The 20,007-nt window shown below is 35.3% G+C and overlaps 1 protein-coding gene across 4 annotated transcripts in view; it reads right to left on the bottom strand.

Moving 5' to 3' along the window:
• Positions 1-3,012: 3,012 nt before the first annotated feature.
• The window catches only part of LOC105463680 (TSC22 domain family member 2), a 52,127-nt gene continuing 35,132 nt past the window's right edge, over positions 3,013-20,007 (bottom strand). For 2 of the 4 annotated variants that reach the window (XM_011710895.2, XM_011710896.2), the window contains 2 exons: positions 5,991-6,042; positions 3,013-4,743 (listed from right to left, as the gene is read on the bottom strand). In XM_011710895.2, coding sequence (XP_011709197.1) covers positions 4,483-4,743; positions 5,991-6,042 — 313 coding nt within the window. In that variant the 3' untranslated portion in view covers positions 3,013-4,482. Of the gene's footprint in view, positions 4,744-5,989; positions 6,043-20,007 lie in introns of those variants that run through there. The other 2 variants (XR_011619802.1, XR_976470.3) reach the window with 1 other exon arrangement.

The following is a 20,007-nucleotide window of genomic DNA, read 5'->3' as shown; positions in this document are numbered from 1 at the left end:
CTAATCCTAGTCACTATAAAAGGATTACATTTAGTTTACCTTTAGGGTAGAATTGACACAGAGGCATAGTGACAGCAAAGGTTCCATTCCCCCGACCCTTTTGTTAAATTCTTGAAATTCCTTTAAGGAAACAAAGACTTTCATTTCACAGATTTATGACTGTTGGAAGGAAAAGACTGAGTCAAACTTTCAAGTATGAGTTGGGACTCTTTAATCTTTTTTTGGAGGGACAAGAAAATAGGCAGCTGGGTGTGGTGGCTCACGCCTGTAATCAACACTCTAGGAGGCCCGGGCGGGCGGGGGAGATCATTTGAGGTCAGGAGTTCAAGACCAGCCTGGCCAACATGGTGAAACCCCGTCTCTACTGAAAATACAAAAATTAGCCCGGCATGGTGGCACACACCTGTAACACCAGCTACTCAGGAGGTTGAGGCAGGAGAATCGCTTGAACCTGGGAGGCAGAGGTTGCAGTGAGCCAAGATCTTGCCACTGCACTCCAGTCTGAGCAACAGCGAGACTGTCTCAAAAAAAAAAAAAAAAAAAAAAAGGAAATAGGCACCTGATACCTGATACTGGGAATGGGATGTTCATTGTGCAGAGGAAAATGGTACAGAAAGACACAAGACAAACTTCCTTCATGAGCTTCACAAAATTGCCTTTGTAATTTTGCCTTTTCATCGTTTATTTTCTGGATTATCATCCCTCCTGAATTATTTCTCAGCTTCCAGTTTCAGCTACTCTAATCTACCTCCCATCTGCCACTGGAATTGTGCACATCCAGCAGAATTTGAGCACAGTATCCCATTACTTAAAACCATTCAATAAATCATTCTTGCTTTCTGAATAGATGCCAAACTACTAGGTCAGGGGGAAGTCACTGTCTGCCTGTCTCCAGTGCAATTCTGTGGCTGCTCTAGGAGCCTTGTTTATGCTCTTAAGCCATTAAGTTCTCTTTTCTTGTGCTTGGAACGCCCTTCCCTCTGGCTCTTATGACCTTCAAGACTCAGGTGTCATGTTTTTGAGGAAACCTACCCTGAAAAAAACCATCCCTGACTGTGTATAGTAACAAGTATTTCTCGCTGCATTATTAGTTGGCTTATTATGTCCTCAAATTGTCAATCTTGAGGGCTGGGTTTTGTCCTTTTCCTAGGATTATTTAAGAAAATTGAGCCATGTCACAAAGTGCTTGTCACTGAGCCATAGTTTCTTTTAAAAATGTGACTTCAAATCTTAAAAGTTGTTTCCAGACAATTAGCTATTTCTGGTTCTGCAAAGATAAATTTTCAAGAACAGAGATATTCTGGTACTATTAAGACTTTTTTTTTTTTTAAGGTCCATGAATTACTGGAGTTTGCAACTTGGAGAAACATAATCATTCACCTGTGAAAATTCTTGTGAATAATGGCAGTTGTGATCCCCAATCACTGGAGGCTTGATTATAAAACGTTATCTCAATACTTCTAAATTAGTATAGGATAGTATAAATAGAATTTGAAAAATTCAGCTATTTTGGACAATCAGGAGTTAAGGAAACTGTACATTTAACGCCTCCTAACCCCTACTATTTGTTTTTGGTGTGGCAAGCTGTGAGATCACATTGGAACAACCTAAAATAAATTTTATTTGGGGAAAGTTAGGTTTGAACTGTAGACAATTACCGTATCAGAAAAATTTTTACTTATGATTTATTGGCTAAAACAGAAAAGCTTATGTGGGACCTTGCTCTATGGGCATTACACTGACAGAATTAGATAGATGGCATTCCTGTAAGACTCCAAATAGCTGGAGACTCAAATAGCTGAACTGGAAGTTACTTAAGATCCTAAACAATGAGCTGGGGGAAGGGTTGCCAGTAGGGATAGTTTGGATTTTGACAGCAGGGGGGGATGATGGGAAAGCAGAGGGCAGGCACGACAATAATTTTGCATTTTTGAACAATGCACCATGAGTTGAGTATCTTCTGTCGTTACACTGAAAAGCTTATTATTTAAGGCTCTTGAAACATATTGCCAAATTACTTTCTAAAAGTACACAGGAAAGCCTGTCTTTCTATGTTAAGTCCTGCTACTTTGGACACTTATTACAATTCGCTAAAAATACTAATTTGCATTTTCTAGGTTACTAGAAGTTGAACCTTTAGAAACTGCTCTCTCTCTTCTGTGAACTACCCATGTTTTCTCTCCTTTTCTATTTTTTTTCTTAATACAAAAGTAGTAATAACTGCTGTTACCATTTTAAACCTTAACATATTATTCATTTCCTTGGAGACTATTACTTTGTTTATAAAGTGTTTTTCCAGCCCCAGAATCAAAATGGAATCCATTTTCACAAAAATCCCACCTCTTTTTCTAAGACTAGTTTTTCTCCACCTGTATTAAATATCACATATCACAGTTAGCACTGGAGGGGCACAGCCAGCAAACCTCTCTGGTTAACAGTCCAACAGCGAAGTTTCACATTCCATTAAGTATCTCACCTGTAGCAGCTCTACTTGGAATCTTACTACACATCCTTAGGGTTGCTTACTCAAGCCTATGTACTTAGTTCCTTTATTTATAATGTTATTCATTAACATTTTGTTCAATGTCTTACAGCGCAACTAGAATAGAAAATATTTGGCAATCTCATGTACATCCCAATTTTATGCCTCGTTTGTGGCTAATCTGATTAAATTTTTACTTCAAATAAACACGTCTTTTAACAGGGAGAACTACTGGTTCTCATTGACTCTGATTAGCTAGCTGGCTACAGATGCAGCGCATATTAATTTCTACAGGCACCTTTCTGAATTCAAGTAAAAGTTTTGGTAGACAAGGATTTCCTACTTCAGTATCACTAACATAATATGAATATTGAGTACAAATATTGCTCACTATTCTTGCATTCTTTAAATTGTTTTAATTTGAAAATTTAAGAACTATCAGTAAGTCATTATTAACAGGTCTTTAAGGAGTATTTTGAATTGTGAAAATACAAATCTAGTCAAATTTTGAACACATATAGAGCCAAATATTTCAACAAAACTGCAGTTTAATTTCAGAAAATGTGTTAAAATATATATTTATACATCAATTTCTGACATACACTTAATGTGTTAGTATACACAAAATGATGCTTTCTTTTGAAACTGTATTTATGAAATGTACATTTTAATTTAAATACTCAGTATACACTGCACTTAATCTGCATGTTGCATTTATTAAATACATTAAAATCTGCAATGTAACAAAACGTTTTCTGCATACGAAATTCAAAACACCATTTTAAATGAACAAAAGATGGCTCACTTTTTTTTTTTTTTTTTTTTTACAACTAGTGTATTGTACACTAGCTCAGCTCCACCAAACTACCTGTTCGTTCTCTTTTATTTGACATTGTTCACAGACTAGTACATATTACAATAAGAGTGCTGGATAAAAACATGAGGTACGAAAGTGGTTCAAAGATTATAGGTCATGCAGATCATGCTAGACAGCAAAGAAAATTGTGACTGAGAAAACACTAAATAAAAATACATAAAGAATGTGCATTATAAAAAAAAAGACAAAAAAAAAAAAAAACCCCAAAAAACTCCATTACACAGCTTTGCTTCTTTGGTTACAAAGTAGGTTGAACAATTTCACAGCTTTTTATTCCCACCCGAAAAAAAAGTCATACGAAATGTTGAAAAGCAGAGGAATCGTGGCAATTTCTCTTAGAAAGTAGAAACAAATGAACAAAGTTTTCTTCATCAAAATAGCCCAATTATTTATTATATCACAATAACTGGTGACTACCTGTACAGTTGCACTATGTTCTTCATACTTACACTATACAAAATTTACATTCAAGCTGGGTCTTTACTACTGAAAATAAATACCAAAAGTAAATTGCCATTAGTGTTAGAAATATGCCAGGATTCTTTTGTTCAATTATTGCCTAAACGTTTTATCTATTAAATGCAATCCTGTCTTTCACTTCCTTTACTGATACTTATAATTATTCAAAAAAATTAAAAAAGTTCTGTGACATTGTTCATGTACATTATGAAAATAGCAGCCCTGTAATAAATAAAACACAAATAAATGAAAACTTATGTAGGCAAATGTTACTGATATTGAAAGAAAAGTGGCTCTTTAGATGAACTGTTATTTATAATGTGATAGGAAGGCTCAGGGTAAATCCAAGGGTAATAGGAAACATGGGAGAGCCACCAAAACTCTTAAAGACCCCACTCATGCGCACCAGGTAAAATGCAGACTTTGCTCGCTTTAATAAACCCCATTATTCTCCTTGTGTACTGATGACATAGAACTGGACATCAACAGCGCTGCATGACATTTCAGAGAGGAAAAGCTCTTGTAGAATGATTGTCTAATACTGAAAAGGCCAAACACACAACCAAAGCATGGCTACTTGCTTTCGTATAAAGTGGAAAGAACACCAGTGGCACACAAGGATAGATTGCTTTCAGTTTTTTTCTTAATGAGGCTTAAGAAAGCTTTATGCTGAGGAGACATTCGGCTGCTGTGGAGGTTGCGTTGGCTGCGGAGGCTGTGCTATCACTGCTTGCTGTTGAGAAGTGCTACCAGGATTGGCCTGTTGGGTTGGGAGTTGGGATAATTGATCATTGTTTGAAAGAGATTTTAACAGTGCATTTTCTCGTTCAAGTAAAGAGTTTCTTTCAACTAATTCTTTTATTTGTTCCTTTAAAACTTCCACTTCTTCTCTTACTGCATACATCAAATGGCTTTTCACCAGATCCTGTGAAAAACAAAATTAGTAATGTCAAAGAGTGAAAAGGTAAAGGTGGTGCTATCCGGTTCTAGCCTACTTGGTGCCGTTTAAGTTTTTATATTAGTTTTCCTGCTCTTGCTTTTAAGATTTCTGCTTTATCTTGACCGAGCCTATGGAAGATGGGTTGGAAACAACCCAGTTCCCAACTAGAGCAGTAAGCTCAGAATTTTCTTTTCAAAGTTTGGGACAATTTCCAAAAAATACCAGCTTCTTAAACTGTCAACTCTTTAAGCTTAGAATAAAAAAAAAAAAAAAAAAAGGTTAAAATCACATGCTTAAAATGGTAGATCAAGAGAACAAAGGAACAATATTCCAACGGAAAGCTGTTTGATGTTAAACTAGTCATAGTACTGCTTTAAAGATAACATTTTGGACTTTAAAATTTTAGGATTAAAAAAATAGTTTGTGACTAACAGTCCTGTAAGGTCTCACACCTGTAATCCCAGCCCATTGGGAGGCTGAGGCGGGTAGATCACCTGAGGTCAGGAGTTTGAGACCACCTTGCCCAACATGGTGAAACCCCGTCTCTAAAAATACAAAAATTAGCCAGATGTGGTGGTGTGCACCTGTGGTTGCAACTACTTAGGAGGCTGAGGCAGGAGAATCGCTTGAACCTGGGAGGTGGAGGTTGCAGTGAGCCAAAATTGTGCCACTGTACTTCAGCCTGGGTGACAGAGCGAGACTATCTCAAAACAAACAAAAATACCAACTTTTTTTTTGTAGAGACAAGGTCTTGCTATGTTGCCCAGGTTGGTCTCAAACTCCTGGCCTCAACTGATCCTCCCACCTCAGCTCAAGTGCTGGGATTACAGATACTGTGCCTGGCCTACTTACACAGCTTACTTATAGTCTACTTCCATCAGACCTCTAGCTGTTTTTGCTTTAATACTCTTTTTCGCTCTAAAGTATTTTCAATGCTGAAATATTTGGGGAACATGTTGTCTTTAAATATGTATGCCCCCTCACCAATGGTCCTTATCAATGATAATGCATGAAATGTGAGATATTCAAATGGGAGAAATATTTACTCAATTAGTATTTCTAGATTAAAAATTCTCAATGTTCTAGCATCTACAACGAAATCTCATTATCAAAAAACATGATTTGGTCATCTTTGGTTTAAATAAATTATTTGTTTTCTAAAATTGAGAAAAGCTAAGTGTTCCATACAACCAACAATCTATGAAATGGGAGAACTGTAAACTTTTACTTACCATTGCTTGTTCTATTTTGTTGTCAATGGCTACAACACCTCCCCCAGATGCACTGGAAAAAATTAGAATATGTCATTAAATTATTCTAAAAAATTTAACCTCCCTTCCAACTCTTAAAAGAATGTAAAAGACATTCGTGCTTCACTTAAAACCAAATATATAGTAATTTAAAATAGCTTATTCTGTTCTAACAATTTCAGTACTCAAAGCTCTCATTTCTAAAATGAGAGTCTCAGTAAATTGAAGACTTCTACAGGTCCTTTGTAGTGCCAACATTTCTAATTTGCCTGTGATATATGTATGCTACTTTAACTCTCAATTGTATTAAGAATTTCTCTGTTCAGTGGTTTTAAAAGGATACATTTTAAATGGGCAGTGCCTTCTCTGTATCTCTTAAATTTCTTCATTAACCAACTATATATTCTAATTGCCTTTCATGTAGAAATTCCAATAATTACTTATTGTAGTAAAATTCAGATGATGGCTTGACTTTTTTTTTTTTCTAGTCCTTCCTCTTAGTAAGACTTTTCTGCTATAAGTTTTATAAACATCTAGTTTTTAAAAAAAATTTTAATGGCTTCTAAAAATGATTCAGAAAGCCTTTGGGCAGGATTGGTTAACAAGAAACTCAACATTCAGCCGGGTGCGGTGGCTCATGCTTGTAACCCTAGCACTTTGGGAGGCCGAGGTGGGAGGATCACTTGAGGCCAGGAGTTCCAGACCAGCCTGGCTAACATGGTGAAACCCCGTCTCTACTAAAAATACAAAAAAAATTAACCAGGTATGGTGGTGGGCGCCTGTAATCCCAGCTACTCAGGAGGCTGAGGCAGGAGAACTGCTTGAACCCAGGAGGCAGAGGCTGCAGTGAGCCGAGATCATGCCATTTATTGCAATCCAGCCTGGGCAACAAGAGCAAAACTCCATCTCAAAAAAAAAAAAAAAAAAAAGAAAGAAAGAAAGAAAGAAAAGAAATTCAACATTCTGGCAGACCTACATGTCTTTGTAGGTTACTTGCTGGCAAGAATAACCTACAAGGTTAGAATCACCTATAAGGTATGTGGTTTCGATCAGTTTTTCCTGGGAATAACTGAAAAGTTATCCAGCCTGTTAAGCACATTCCAAGTTCAAATATCACCTTAGCAACTGTACGATAATAACACACAAGGCTGAATAATTGTCCTCTTTGGTGGTTTATATTCTACCATGTATTAAGTAGTAAGAATAGCTGGAATTTATACCCTTTTCTTTTTTTTTTTTTAATTTTATTTCAAAAAACAGTTATTAGGTTTTTAAAAATTACTCTTGTAAAGAAAAATCTGATACTTTAGCTTACTGTACCAATACAAAAAGATAATTTTTATATATTACTAAATACTCTTCATAAAGTATACTCCACCTAAGATTTTAGTGCTAAGATACGTGGAAACTACTTTACTTTGATGGTGTGGACCCACAATGTCATATCAGATTGAGGCTCAGAAATATCCTGTCCTATGATTTCCTGCTATTCATTTCCTATGTGACCATCAGCAAATCACCTATTTAACTTCCCTGGGTCTCAGTTTCCCCATCTGTAAAACAAAGGGGTTGATGTCAATGCCTCATGGGATTTTCCACTTCTAAATCCTTGAAACCTTAAATCATTAGATGGAAAACTAAGTTTATTTGAGCATTAACCACATTAATTACAGCATACTACCTTCACTTCTTGCTGCTACTATTTCTAAGATGAAAAGAGGTTTTGTGTATCTAGTATCTAGAAAGGATTTATGGATCATTAACAAATACTTTATACGTGCTGGGCTTTAAATGCTTTTAGTGAGCTGTGCAAAGTGTGACTATATGTAACTATAAACTACAGAACCACTAAGTAAACCATTAGGCTTTAATAAGTACTTCAGTGCCAGATACCGTGCAGATATATTCACCACAAATACTGAACACATTTTGGCAAAAAAGACGGTGACAGGCATTTAGATTAGCTTGCTTGGGAATCCCAGATTATACGTTCTATATTTTTATTGACATGGCAAGGAAAGATTGAATTACTTTTAAGTCATTTCATGACTTAAATCATTTGATTCCTTCAACACATTTGGTTTAAATAGCACACCTTAAATACTAACTACAACGTCAGTTTTATGTATTAATAAGCAGTAAAACAACAAAAAACTCCAAAACCCTTAAAAAAGGGTTTACTGTTTTGTTTTGTTTTTTTGATAATTAAAATCAGTCAGCAAGTTTTAAAATGATTCCCATAGCTAAGGAAGAATAATTAGCATGCTATTCTTTGAATGCTGATCTAACAAACTCTTTTCCTAAGATCTCTTTTGACAACAGAAGAAACAGGTTTGCAAGATATAAATAGATAATGATGAAGATGTATCCCTTAACAGGTATTAATATTTCAACTATTAGGTGTTATACTCTAATAGAATAAATCAGTGTCAAATATAATTACTACCACTATAGTGACCTTTAACTATCTTGAAGGCTATTATTCAAGAATTCTATAACCTACTGCAGGGGTCTCAAACTTTAGCACGCACCAGAATCATCTGGAGGTCTTGCTAAAACGCAGGTTGCTGGGCTTCCCCCTCAGAGTTTCTGATTTAGTAGGCATGGAACCAGGATTCTGCATTTCTAACAAGTTCCCGGATGATGTGGAATCTGCTGTCTATGCTTTGAGAACTGCAGGCTTACAAATGAAAGTTATAGGAGGAAAAATTAAGAAGCCTAATTCTATTTTTAAAACTTTTTAGCCTGGTACATAAAATTCTTTATGACTTTGACCTCTGCCTTATACAATCTGTTTTCCTCTTATACCCCATCTGCCTATTGTGTTATGGTCTTATATAACTATTTGCAGTCTGTTGAAATATGTTCTCTCAGGTTTCCTTGGCTTTGCAGAAACTGCTCCCTCAGCTGGAAGTGCTCACAGTTCCAATTCATCTGGCTATCTTACACCTGTCCCTTAAGATGCTCCAGTGCCATCTCTTCTGAGATGCTGTTTGATTTTCTAAGGTAGAGCCAATTACTCCATCCTTTCTGGGGTCTACCAATCTTCGCAAACTTTTTGTAGTGCAAAAAGGCAGAATAGCAAATTCTGGCTCCTCCATATACTCACTATATGGAAATTATTTAACCTTTCTAGACTTCAGTTTTTTCATTTAAAATAAGGATTATATGCCAATTGTGAGGATTAAATGAGTTTAATGCTCAGCATAGTAGTTGGCACACTGAGCACTCAATACAGACAGTGATTACTTTGAGTATTATAATACTACCACTGTTGATCCTATTAGATTGAGCTCCTTGAGAAAGGTTCCATAACTTCTTTACCTTTGTGAGTAAGTGAATTCAGTGCTTAGCACACAGCAACTCAATGCATACTGACAGTAATTAGATATGATACACTTGAAACAATTATTGGTTCATATGAGGAAGGCATTAAAATTCTTTAAGTTCAGATAAATCAGTTCTCAAAGTGTAGTCCCTGAACTAGAAGCATCAGCATCACGTGGGAACTTGTTAGAAAGGTAAACATTTGGACCCACCCCAGATTTACTCTTGAGGCGGGGCCCCGTAATCTACTTTAAAAAACTCTCCAGGTGATTCAGATAGAAACTAAAGTTTGAGAACCACTGCTTTAAACAGCCAGATTTACAATGAAGACACCAATATGGTAGTCTTAAGCAAATAAGAGACTATTTTATTTCAAGATCCCAGAATATGGTTTAAAAATACTGTTTCAATGAGGGTATCAAGATGTTTTCTATTATGTTCAAAGTTATCATAGTGAGATTTGACTCTCTTTTAAAATGAGAAAGATCAACTGAAGCAGAATCAATAATTTCCTTCCTTCACCTAATATTGTAATACTATATACCTTGTTTTCCTTTTAATTATCACATTCAGCACATTATATTTTGATGGTTAACCAGTTTCCAAACTTAAGCTCCCTAAGAAAACGCTTTCTGTCTTTATTCCCAGCACAAAGTATATATGCCCAGTAACCTATAATGGTGGTAGTATAAACAAATATTTCAGATTAGTGTGTATGTGTATATACACACTCAAACTGAAATACATCAATTTTAAACCAAGTGTTACAATTACTGCCACAGAAGCATGAGGGAAAAATGAGTTCAGAATTTTCTTTTTTAAACTATTATGGTAAACTGGAAGTGCTAAATAAAGTCAAAAGATAATTTTTAAAAATAAACTTTCTATTTACTATGAATTATTCTTAGAATAAAAATCAAGCATTTATTAGCATTTATAGATGCATTAAAACTTGTGGATATGGAGAGAATGAACAGAAATATAGAGCTGTGGAAAGTAAGAAAGACCTATAAGAAAGTATTTATTTACCGGAATTGCTGCTCCAAAATAAATAAATGAGCTTGAATTCAGTGTTTAAAGCTAATTATACTTACACTCACAGAAAAAGTAAAACTCAAAGTATCAATGCTACAGTAAGACAGGTTGGCTTTCCATGCTGTTCATCTTTTAATTGATCCTAACTGGTTCCCCACCACAGCTTTTCCTCCTAGGTTTCCTTACTCTTACCATGAGATTACTTGCAACATCACTGAGAAAGCAAGAGGACGGATGAAGAATTTCCAACTTCACAAGTTAAAATCACTAAAGAAACAGGTAATCTAATTTAATTTTTTGTTTTGAGACAGTTTCACTCTTGTTGCCCAGGCTGGAGTGCAATGGCGCAATCTCGGCTCACCGCAACCTCCTCCTCCCAGGTTCAAGCGATTCTCCTGCCTCAGCCTCCTGAGTAGGTGGGATTACAGGTATGTGCAACCACGCCCGGCTAATTTTGTATTTTTAGTGGAGATGGGGATTCTCTAATGTTAGTCAGGCTGGTCTCGAACTCCCAACCTCAGGTGATCTGCGCCTGCCTCGGAGTCCCAAAGTGCTGGGATTATAGGCGTGAGCCACACGCCCAGCCTTGATCTCTATTTTTAAAAAACTATGAGAAACCAACTTTTTTCTTTATCTGTAGTAATGTGGACACAGACATCATGACTACTTATTTAAAATAAAAAAATTCAGCCTGGGCAACATAGTGAGAACCCATGAAAGAAAAGAAAGAAGAAAAGAAAAGAAAAAAGAAAAGAGAAAAGAAAGCAAGCCCATGGTCCCAGTTACTCAGAAGGCTGTGTGGGAAGCTTGCTTGAGCCCAGGAGTTCAGGGTTCATCACTGCACTCCAGCCTGGGTGAGAGAGCCAGACCTGTCTCTAAGAAAAGTAACTACTTCTCTTTTTCCCAAAATGGACATACTTTGACTACTTTGTCTTTCCATCTTCCCCTAGATATAAATGCTAATTAACAAATTAACAAGATAGAGGAAAAGAAAACTTAATGATTGTCTACTTTAGGGCAGGCACACCTTATCTTAATGAGTCCTTACAACAAGCCTGAGCAACATTCTCATTTTACAGTTGAGGAAACTGAGGTCAAGTAACTTGCTCAAAGACACAACACTAGGAACAGGATTCAAACCTGGACCTAATGTCAAAACACATGTATTTTCTTCCATAATAGTAAGACTGTGAAAAAATAATCTCTAGTGACCTGAAATAAATCCAGAATTATGTAATTATTAAGAATGCTTTAATGAAGTACCAAATGTTAAGTTGCGAAACCATAAGCATGGATCCAAAGATTAAACCATGCTCAGAATATGCCATTTATCTTATCTGGCATATTCCTAGAAGAGGTTCAGCTCTGAGAATAAGGGAGGGAACCTCTTAGAAAAGGCACTTGCTTAGTGATCTTTTCATAGCCAATATAGTTTACCTAATTGCCAAGAACGAAAATGTTCTTCTGGTTTGTTAGAAAGCTGAAGATGTCTTAAAAATATTATGTATCTTTAATTAGAATACTGCAATAAATAAATAAATAAATAAATAAAATGCCTTGTTTTACTCAGACTCCTCTAACTTTGCATTGAGTTACAACCACAACTATAAATGCACTACAGGAACTCTCCAAATTACACAAATTTTTTGTAATACAAACTCCTTTGAGTTGGCAAATCTGGCGTACTTCATGCTCACCCCCCCCCGCCCAAACCAACTAAAACTGATTCTTCAGAAACGCACAAGCAGAAGGAAGCTATACCTTTCTTTGGGGGCAGTCCTCAGGAATCATATACTGTTTCCAGTAAATCATCTATAACCTTTATTCCACCCACTCCCATCTCCCAAAATAAGCACTGTAATAACATCATTACTACTAAAATGCATTACTTCTAACCTGGGTAACATTTTGCCTATTCTCTAACAAATGCATGTTTTGTTTTTTAGAAAGAAAATTAAGAAAATGCAAGTCACTGATTACAAAGGAATAAATCGAATAAATCTACAGTTCAGCAAGCTTGTGAGGTTATATATAATTTTAAAAATCCACCACTCTTCTGTAAGAGGGAACTAAAAACATATTTATAGCTTACTCAAGAACAAATAACAATTTTCCTTTCAAAAGGGCCTAAATAAATAAAATTCATGTAGACAATCTCTAGCTGAATGCAAACCTCTATGGTGAAGAATAAAAATTGGGTGAAGTTAATAATAAACTAAGAACTCAAAATGTTATGTTATTCTAATTATTGACCATCAGTTCTACCAATATAAAACAAATAATGTTTAATTTCATGATTAAAAAAAAGAAACCCAAAATGCCCCATAGAGATTATTATTAGCAGTAACACAAAATAAGTTATTTTAAAGCTATTATTCATCCTGAGCAAGCAGGTAAAATTTCTACTTACAAAACTTAAGTGTTACTTTTTCTCAAGTAGCCAGTCCTGCAATGGTGTGATAAATGCTTTTACCAAGGAACTATTAAAAACCCAGTTAAATACTTATATAATGATTGATATTTATTGTCAGCATCTTCTATAAAAACCTTGTTCACCAATGCCCTCGGCATATTTTATATTTATATTGTTAATTTTATCAAATGGCTAGCCAGTAAAGCATAGATGAAAGAGCATGCAATCTATACGAAGTCCATCTCCTACCTTAGACTCCCTTTGTCTAGAATCAGTCTTATCATCTGTACTAAGAACTTTAAATAAAGCCATTTAATTAGAATTTCTTTAATACTTTGGTGAGAGAGGACTATGTAACTGCATGCCTAATTTTTTTTTTAAAGTTAAAAAGTCTCTAATAATTTTCCTAAAATCTGTAAGACCAGATGCCCAATAGAAAAATGGAGGGAATTCACACTGAACATTAACAAGAAAGACATGAAAAAAGACTCAACATCTGAATCATAAAATAAAAATACAAATTAAAACTATAATGTAATACTATTTTCCAAAACAGATTTCTCTCCTTTTCCCTCTCTTCTCTCCTGACCTCCCCTTAATTATTCACTCTTTAAGCCAGCAATCATTCATCTGGGAATTTATCCTCTAGATACTTTATATACATAGCAAACAATGTATTTAACAAGGCTCCTCATTACAACACTGTTTATAACAGCAACACTTCTGGTTAAATGAATCATGGCATAGCCATCCATTCAATTAAATAGTATGCATCTCTTAAAGAACCATGAAGATACTTTTCTAAGTACTGAGATGGGAATAATGTATCCTGGAGATCTTTAAAAGTAAAGGTACAGATGTGTGTACAATACATTATAATTTACATTAAGGAAGATAATACACATTGGTTTTCTTATATACACATAAAGAAGGATATACACACATTAAGGAAGTGGCTATCTGTTTGGGAAGGCAGGCGGATGCAGGACAGAGATAGAAGCAAGAGTACTTTTACTACATCTTGAAGAACAATGAAAACCGTGTTCCAAAATGAAAATGACTCATGAAGGAACTATCTTGTACAGTGTAAACTCCAGACATGAACAAATGGCAGACAGGAAAAGTAATGATAGAAAATAGGAAAGGGAGAAAGGAGGGAAGAGGTGCCAACTCTATTTTCTCTAGGAACTATTTCATTCTGCAAGATAAGGTACTATATTCAACAAACAAAACAATGATCAATGTAAGTGATATCTGTGATTTGTAAAAATTCCATTTCTTGGTTTAGAGTGAATTATAACCATCTGCAAATATGATGTAAATTATGATTATAGCTCCCAGTACAGTGATTTCTGTTTATTCAAAGTAAATCTGGTAAGCAAATGATAAAAATTTGCAGTAAAGATCTATACTACAAAAAGTTATGTAAACTTACACAATAAAAACTACATTAAAAATTTATCCCCCAATATATATACAAGATTAAAATTATCATTATCTTCTTTATCCAGATCTCTTTCACATTTCCAAGTTATGATATTTTGGGGGGATCATTTTAATATTTGGTAGTAAAATTCTGATAAAATTACATTTCTCTTGTAGAGCCATTTTAAAGAAACTTCATATTAAAACTAGCTGAACTAAAAATCCACGAAAATATTCAAAATCGAAGAGATAAGAACTCAGTCTGGAAAAATTGAAGACTGGCACAAAAGTAAAATTTGCACAGCAGTTTCACTATTTATGCAGTCCAAATATTCCAAACAAAGTTAAATATCCTATTTCAAGTTAACACTTAAATGTTATAATAATATAGAGTTACATTTATTTAAGATACTTGACTTTGTGTGCTAGCTAGTTGTTGTTTTTTAGAGATGGGGTCTTGATCTGATGCCCAGGCTGGAGTGCTGTGGCATGATCATGGTTCACTGCAGCCTCAAACTCCTGGGCTCAAGCAATCCTCCTACTTCAGTCTCAGTCAACCGAGCAGCTGGAACTACAGGTGTGCGCCACCATTCCCAGCTGATTTTTAAAATCTGTTGTTTAGAAACAGGGCCTCATCCTGTTGCCCAGGGTGGTCTCTAACTCCTGGGCTAAAGCAATCCTCCCACCTCAGCCTCCTGAGTAGCTACGATTACAGGAACCGGTCATCCTACCTAGCATTATTTCTTATTAGATGAAATCATTACTTCTTAATAGACTAACAATAGGCAAGGTTTAACAGGTTGAAAAGATTATTTCCTTCCTCTGAGTAAGATCTAAGAAAGGACAGGATAAAGGGATATGAGGAGGGTGGCATTTTCCTTGATATTGAAGTACTTAACATTTAGAGCAGGCTCTCTTGAAAGAAATTTCATTTTACTGTTTACATGGCAGCAACTACCTAATCTGATGACAGTATATTATTGAGGAGTGAATAATACATACCAAGTAATTGGTAATACATACCAATAATAAGCTCAAATTAAAAACTTGACACTATAATACCTGCTACTTTAAATTATTTCTTGGTGACTGGAAAAATAGTATGACTGACAGTTACCTAGACTTAGATGTACACTGGTACCTCAGAGGAAAAAAAGGGTGAGAGGAATTAGAAAATATTTCAAGTTTCAATTGAAGCACACCGAATCTTGAGAGATCAGTGAGATGATAAGGGAAAGAGACTATCTATAACAAAGAAAATGCTAAGGATGCCTAGGGCTTTATTCTTGGAGCAACTAGGAGTTGGCTGGTTTATTACAGAAGGTGGCTACATTTTGGGGAGGATGAAGTGGGGTGGGGAGTAGGTGGTGCAAATAAAGATGTGCAAATAAAGCGCTGCAAATAAAGATGAGAAAAGAAATTTAAGTTTCACTTGGGACTACTGAATTTGGGGACATGGAAATGTAGAATCCTGTTGGAGAAATACAGAGAGAAGGCTGCTGGAAATAGGTATTGAGAATTCCAGAGTAGTCTCTGGCCTAGAAATCTAGATTTGAAAGCTGTAAGAATGCAGTACACGGCTCAAACCATAGGAGAAGACAAACCTGCACAAACAATGAAAAGACAAGTGGGGCCAAAACACTGGAGAACACTAACACGTAAAGAGTCATGGAAAAAGATGGGCTTGGGAAGAAACTATTCTTAGGAATGCTACTTATTCATCTAATGGCCTCACATTTGCCTCCTCATTCTCAACATATTATTTCTTTTTATTAAAGTCATTCTTATTTAGATACCTTGTTTAAATATCTTCTCAATCCCATTTCTACAATGAGACTTGACTCAAGTAAAAATGAGACTATCCCCTTTGGTATATGTATATACCAAAAGCCAAATACCAGTGAAAAGTACATCATTTTTGCTCATCTTTTCATTTTGTCTCTTTCTTTTCTTTATGACTATTTCTTGAAAGTGCAGAAATGTTAGTTAAAATAGCTTTTTAGAAAAAGTATAATTCTATGAACAATGTATTTGACAAAGTAAAATTATATTAGACTAGTCACTAGGATTTCGTGACTACAATTTGCTCCGAAGTTATTAAACTAATTTTTCTTTGCTACTTTAAGTCTCCTTCCTAATCTGTCCCCCAAAGTCCAAGTACAGTAATAAATAAAGGTTGTCATGGAACCGTTTCAAAATAGGGCGAAACTCAGAAGAATATCATCAGGTTTTTAAAGAGACAGTTGCTTGATTCTGATTTAGACTAAAGGGAGAGCACCAAGCATGGTCATCATTCCTTAGGGAAATGAACAGAATATATCATATTGGGGGTGGGGGGGAAGCCTAGTCTTTATTTTTAATAAACCAATGAATGTTTTCCATTTGGAATATTTTCTAAAATTATAGTGGATTGGGTTCGAGCAAGGAATTACATCTTTCTTTTTAAAAATTTTTTTTGTTGTTTGTAGAGACAGATCTCACTCTGTTGCCCGTGCTAGTTTCAAACTACTGGGCTCAAGCGATCCTCCTGCCCTCGCCTCCCAAAGTGTTGGGATTATAAGCGTGTGCCACTGTACCCAGCCAAGGATTACACTTTTCACTTTCAACAAATATAAAGGCAACGCTCTAAATATAGGCCTTGAAGAATTAAAGTTGACTACATTTCAGTTTACTATCTCTTGTCTAAAGTATTTTCTGTTCTCTACTTCATTCTGGGGTCAGACATTGAGGGGTAAGACAACCTCTCACTCAGCAGTTGCCTAGCCTAAGCAAAAAGTTGAATTCAGAAAGAATAATAAAATGGTTTAAAAGCATAGGCTTTAGAATTAGACTAGGTTTTTTTTTTTTTTTTTTTTTTTTTTGGAGACGGAGTCTTGATATGTTGCCTAGGCTGGAGTGCAGTGGCACGATCTCAGCTCACCACAACCTCCACCTCCCGGGTTCAAGTGATTCCCCTGCCTCAGCCTCCGAAGTAGTTGGGACTACAAATGCACACCACCATGCCCAGTTATTTTTGTATTTTCAATAGGAATGGGGTTTCACTATGTTGGCCAGGCTGGTCTCGAACTCCTGACCTCGTGATCCACCTGTCTCGGCCTCCCAAAGTGCTGGAATTACAAGTGTGAGGCTAGCTGACTTTTAATCCAAACTCCACCCACTTACTGGTGGGGTGATCCTAGCAAGTTAACATACTGAAACTAGTTACCTCAACTATAAAATGGGATACAGTTGTACATATATTAAAGGACTGCTATAAGGATTATGTGAGACTGTTTACAACAGTACACACAACAACCCTATTAGTTCCTTTTATCATTTGGATCAATTTGGATTTTGACACTTTATAAGGTCTACTTTCCCAGTGTATCTTGGGAAAATTAAATAAGAGTTAATCTCCCAATGCAGTGAAACATGAATAAAAATCAATTATGATTAGTATTAAGAAACAGGTTTTATATTTATGTTTCACCCAAAATAAAATCCTAGTTATTCCTTAATAAACTGATTTTTTTGTATTCAATTAGATGTTAAAGATTTAATGCAGCCACAAAATATATGTTAACAAAAATTGTTTGACTTGAGATTTATATTTACAAAGCTTATTATTATTATTATTAGTATTATTTGAGACAGAGTCTTGCTTTTGTCACCCAGGCTGGAGTGCAATGGCATGATCTCTGCTCACTGTAACCTCTGCCTCCTGGGTTCAAGTGATTCTCCTGTACAAGGCTTATTAAACACAGGATCCCTGTGGATTGGACGTCAATAACGTTCTTAGGGATCTTCTTTGGGATCTTGGTGTTTCATTATTTAGAGTAAAATAAACTTATCTTACTGTGGGAAATTTTTCCAAAAGCCACTGAAATATAACCAATTTAATTCAAATAAAAATTTCCAAAAAAGGGTATTTAAAAATATCCCAGGTCTTCCCTTAGTACTGTTATATGAAAATTCAACACTAAGTATTACTAAAAGCAAGTAAGAAAAGTGGTATAAAGTGTTGTTTGCTTTTAAACAAATTATTACCTTAGCTAAGAATCACTGCTTTAGAATTACCTTATTCAAAAAGGGATTCTGATGTAAAGCAGAAAACAGCACTACTATAAAATCTAAAGGGTCATTAGGTTTTTTTCACTCAAGCAAAACTGTACTCAAGTAGGCACATTTTCAGAGACAAAAAGTTTGACATCCAAGTTTTTTATCATTTCAGTCTAGATTCATGTCCTTGAATTCTTTTAGGCAATAACAATTCTAATAATTAAGACATGGTGAATGATAGAATTTTACAACTGTTTGTGTGAAATCTTTTATGATGAATTCTACACTTACATCATGACCTGAAATTTGTTAAATCGATTTAGATTCCAGAGATAAGACTGTCACTTGAGATGGAATGCTCCACCTACATTTTCCTTAGCCTTCTTCCTTTCTTGCCAACAGGCTCCACTTCTCTGATTCATCCATGATTTTTTGTCTTTATCAAATGTTCCTTTCTCTTGAATTAAACCTTAAAAGCAGAAACTGTCCATCTCCAGGATCTACTTATTACAACACTACTCTGCATATAATTGATAGTAAACATATTACTTGAAGAAAAAGACAGAATACAACTTACAATATATTATCTAATATATATTTTTATAAGTTTGGTATAAACAGATGTTATATTGGGCTCATCATGCCAGGACAAAGATCTAAGAAATTAACCAACTATTTAAACTATTAGAAACTAATTTAAGAGTATCGCTGGAACAGAGTAAAATATGGGCAGACCTCAAGACTTTTTTTCTCACTAATAAAGGTAAGTTTTTGATGTTCCTTGAATCTGGTTGTTACCCACTGAGAAAGAAGAAAAGTGTGCCAGTTTCTATACAGTATAGGCAACTGATGTAAATAGAAAAACGGTTTTAAGTTTGAGTAACAGAAAAGGGCTAGGCTCTATGAATTTCCAGGTTACCGTTGCCATGGCCAGTGAAACTTGGTAACTCCATATACTGATCATGATGATGACTAAATCATAGAAGACTTCATGGACAATAAAGTGGATGTTAAAAACTCTTAATGATCTTAAGATAAAAACCTTGACAGAGACTTTTTTACATTAGAATCATGGATTTAAGGAGAAACCATTTGTAAATCTAGTGAAAAGCTTGGTTGTATAATCATGCCTCATAGTATCTATTTATGGGTTCTCTCAGTTGACTAATCTCACTTTCTATTCAATCAAAATTAGGTCTACAGGGAGAATTAAAAATCCTAAAGGCTTTTGGTCAGATAAAAAAGACAATTCAAACTACCATGCCTTTAAGCATGACTCATGAATAAGTGCAAGTTCTATGTAAACTAGACCCAGGAGTCTGAAGATATTCACATTTATTTCACTCTTTTTTTACATTGAGGATCACGTCACACATAAAGGTTTCCCACGAAGTCCTTGTATCATCACCATAATCAATAAGTAGAGAAACGTCCTTGTGATCTCTAAGGTATTAAGCAATGTCTCCTTATCCATTTTTGAAAAAGAACTTTAGGACTATGTACTAAAACCAGTGACTTACGGCCATGAACTGGAAACCACATTCTTGATTATAGCAGCTATGAAAATACAGAAATAACTAGAGGATGTATCCAGTTCAGTATCTCCACAGACTTTTTAGTGCTGCTTATATATGCTTTAAGTGATGGCAATCATTTGATTTCTCTGCTTCACATTTCAAGATTCTGTTTTACAGAAAGGGTTTATGGGAGGTTTATAAATACAAAAAGAGACCAGGATGCAAAGTAAGATATCACTGGAGG

Source organism: Macaca nemestrina, chromosome 2 (genome assembly GCF_043159975.1).
Source record: "Macaca nemestrina isolate mMacNem1 chromosome 2, mMacNem.hap1, whole genome shotgun sequence".
Lineage (NCBI taxonomy): Eukaryota > Metazoa > Chordata > Mammalia > Primates > Cercopithecidae > Macaca > Macaca nemestrina.
This window is presented reverse-complemented; position numbering and strand designations above follow the sequence as displayed.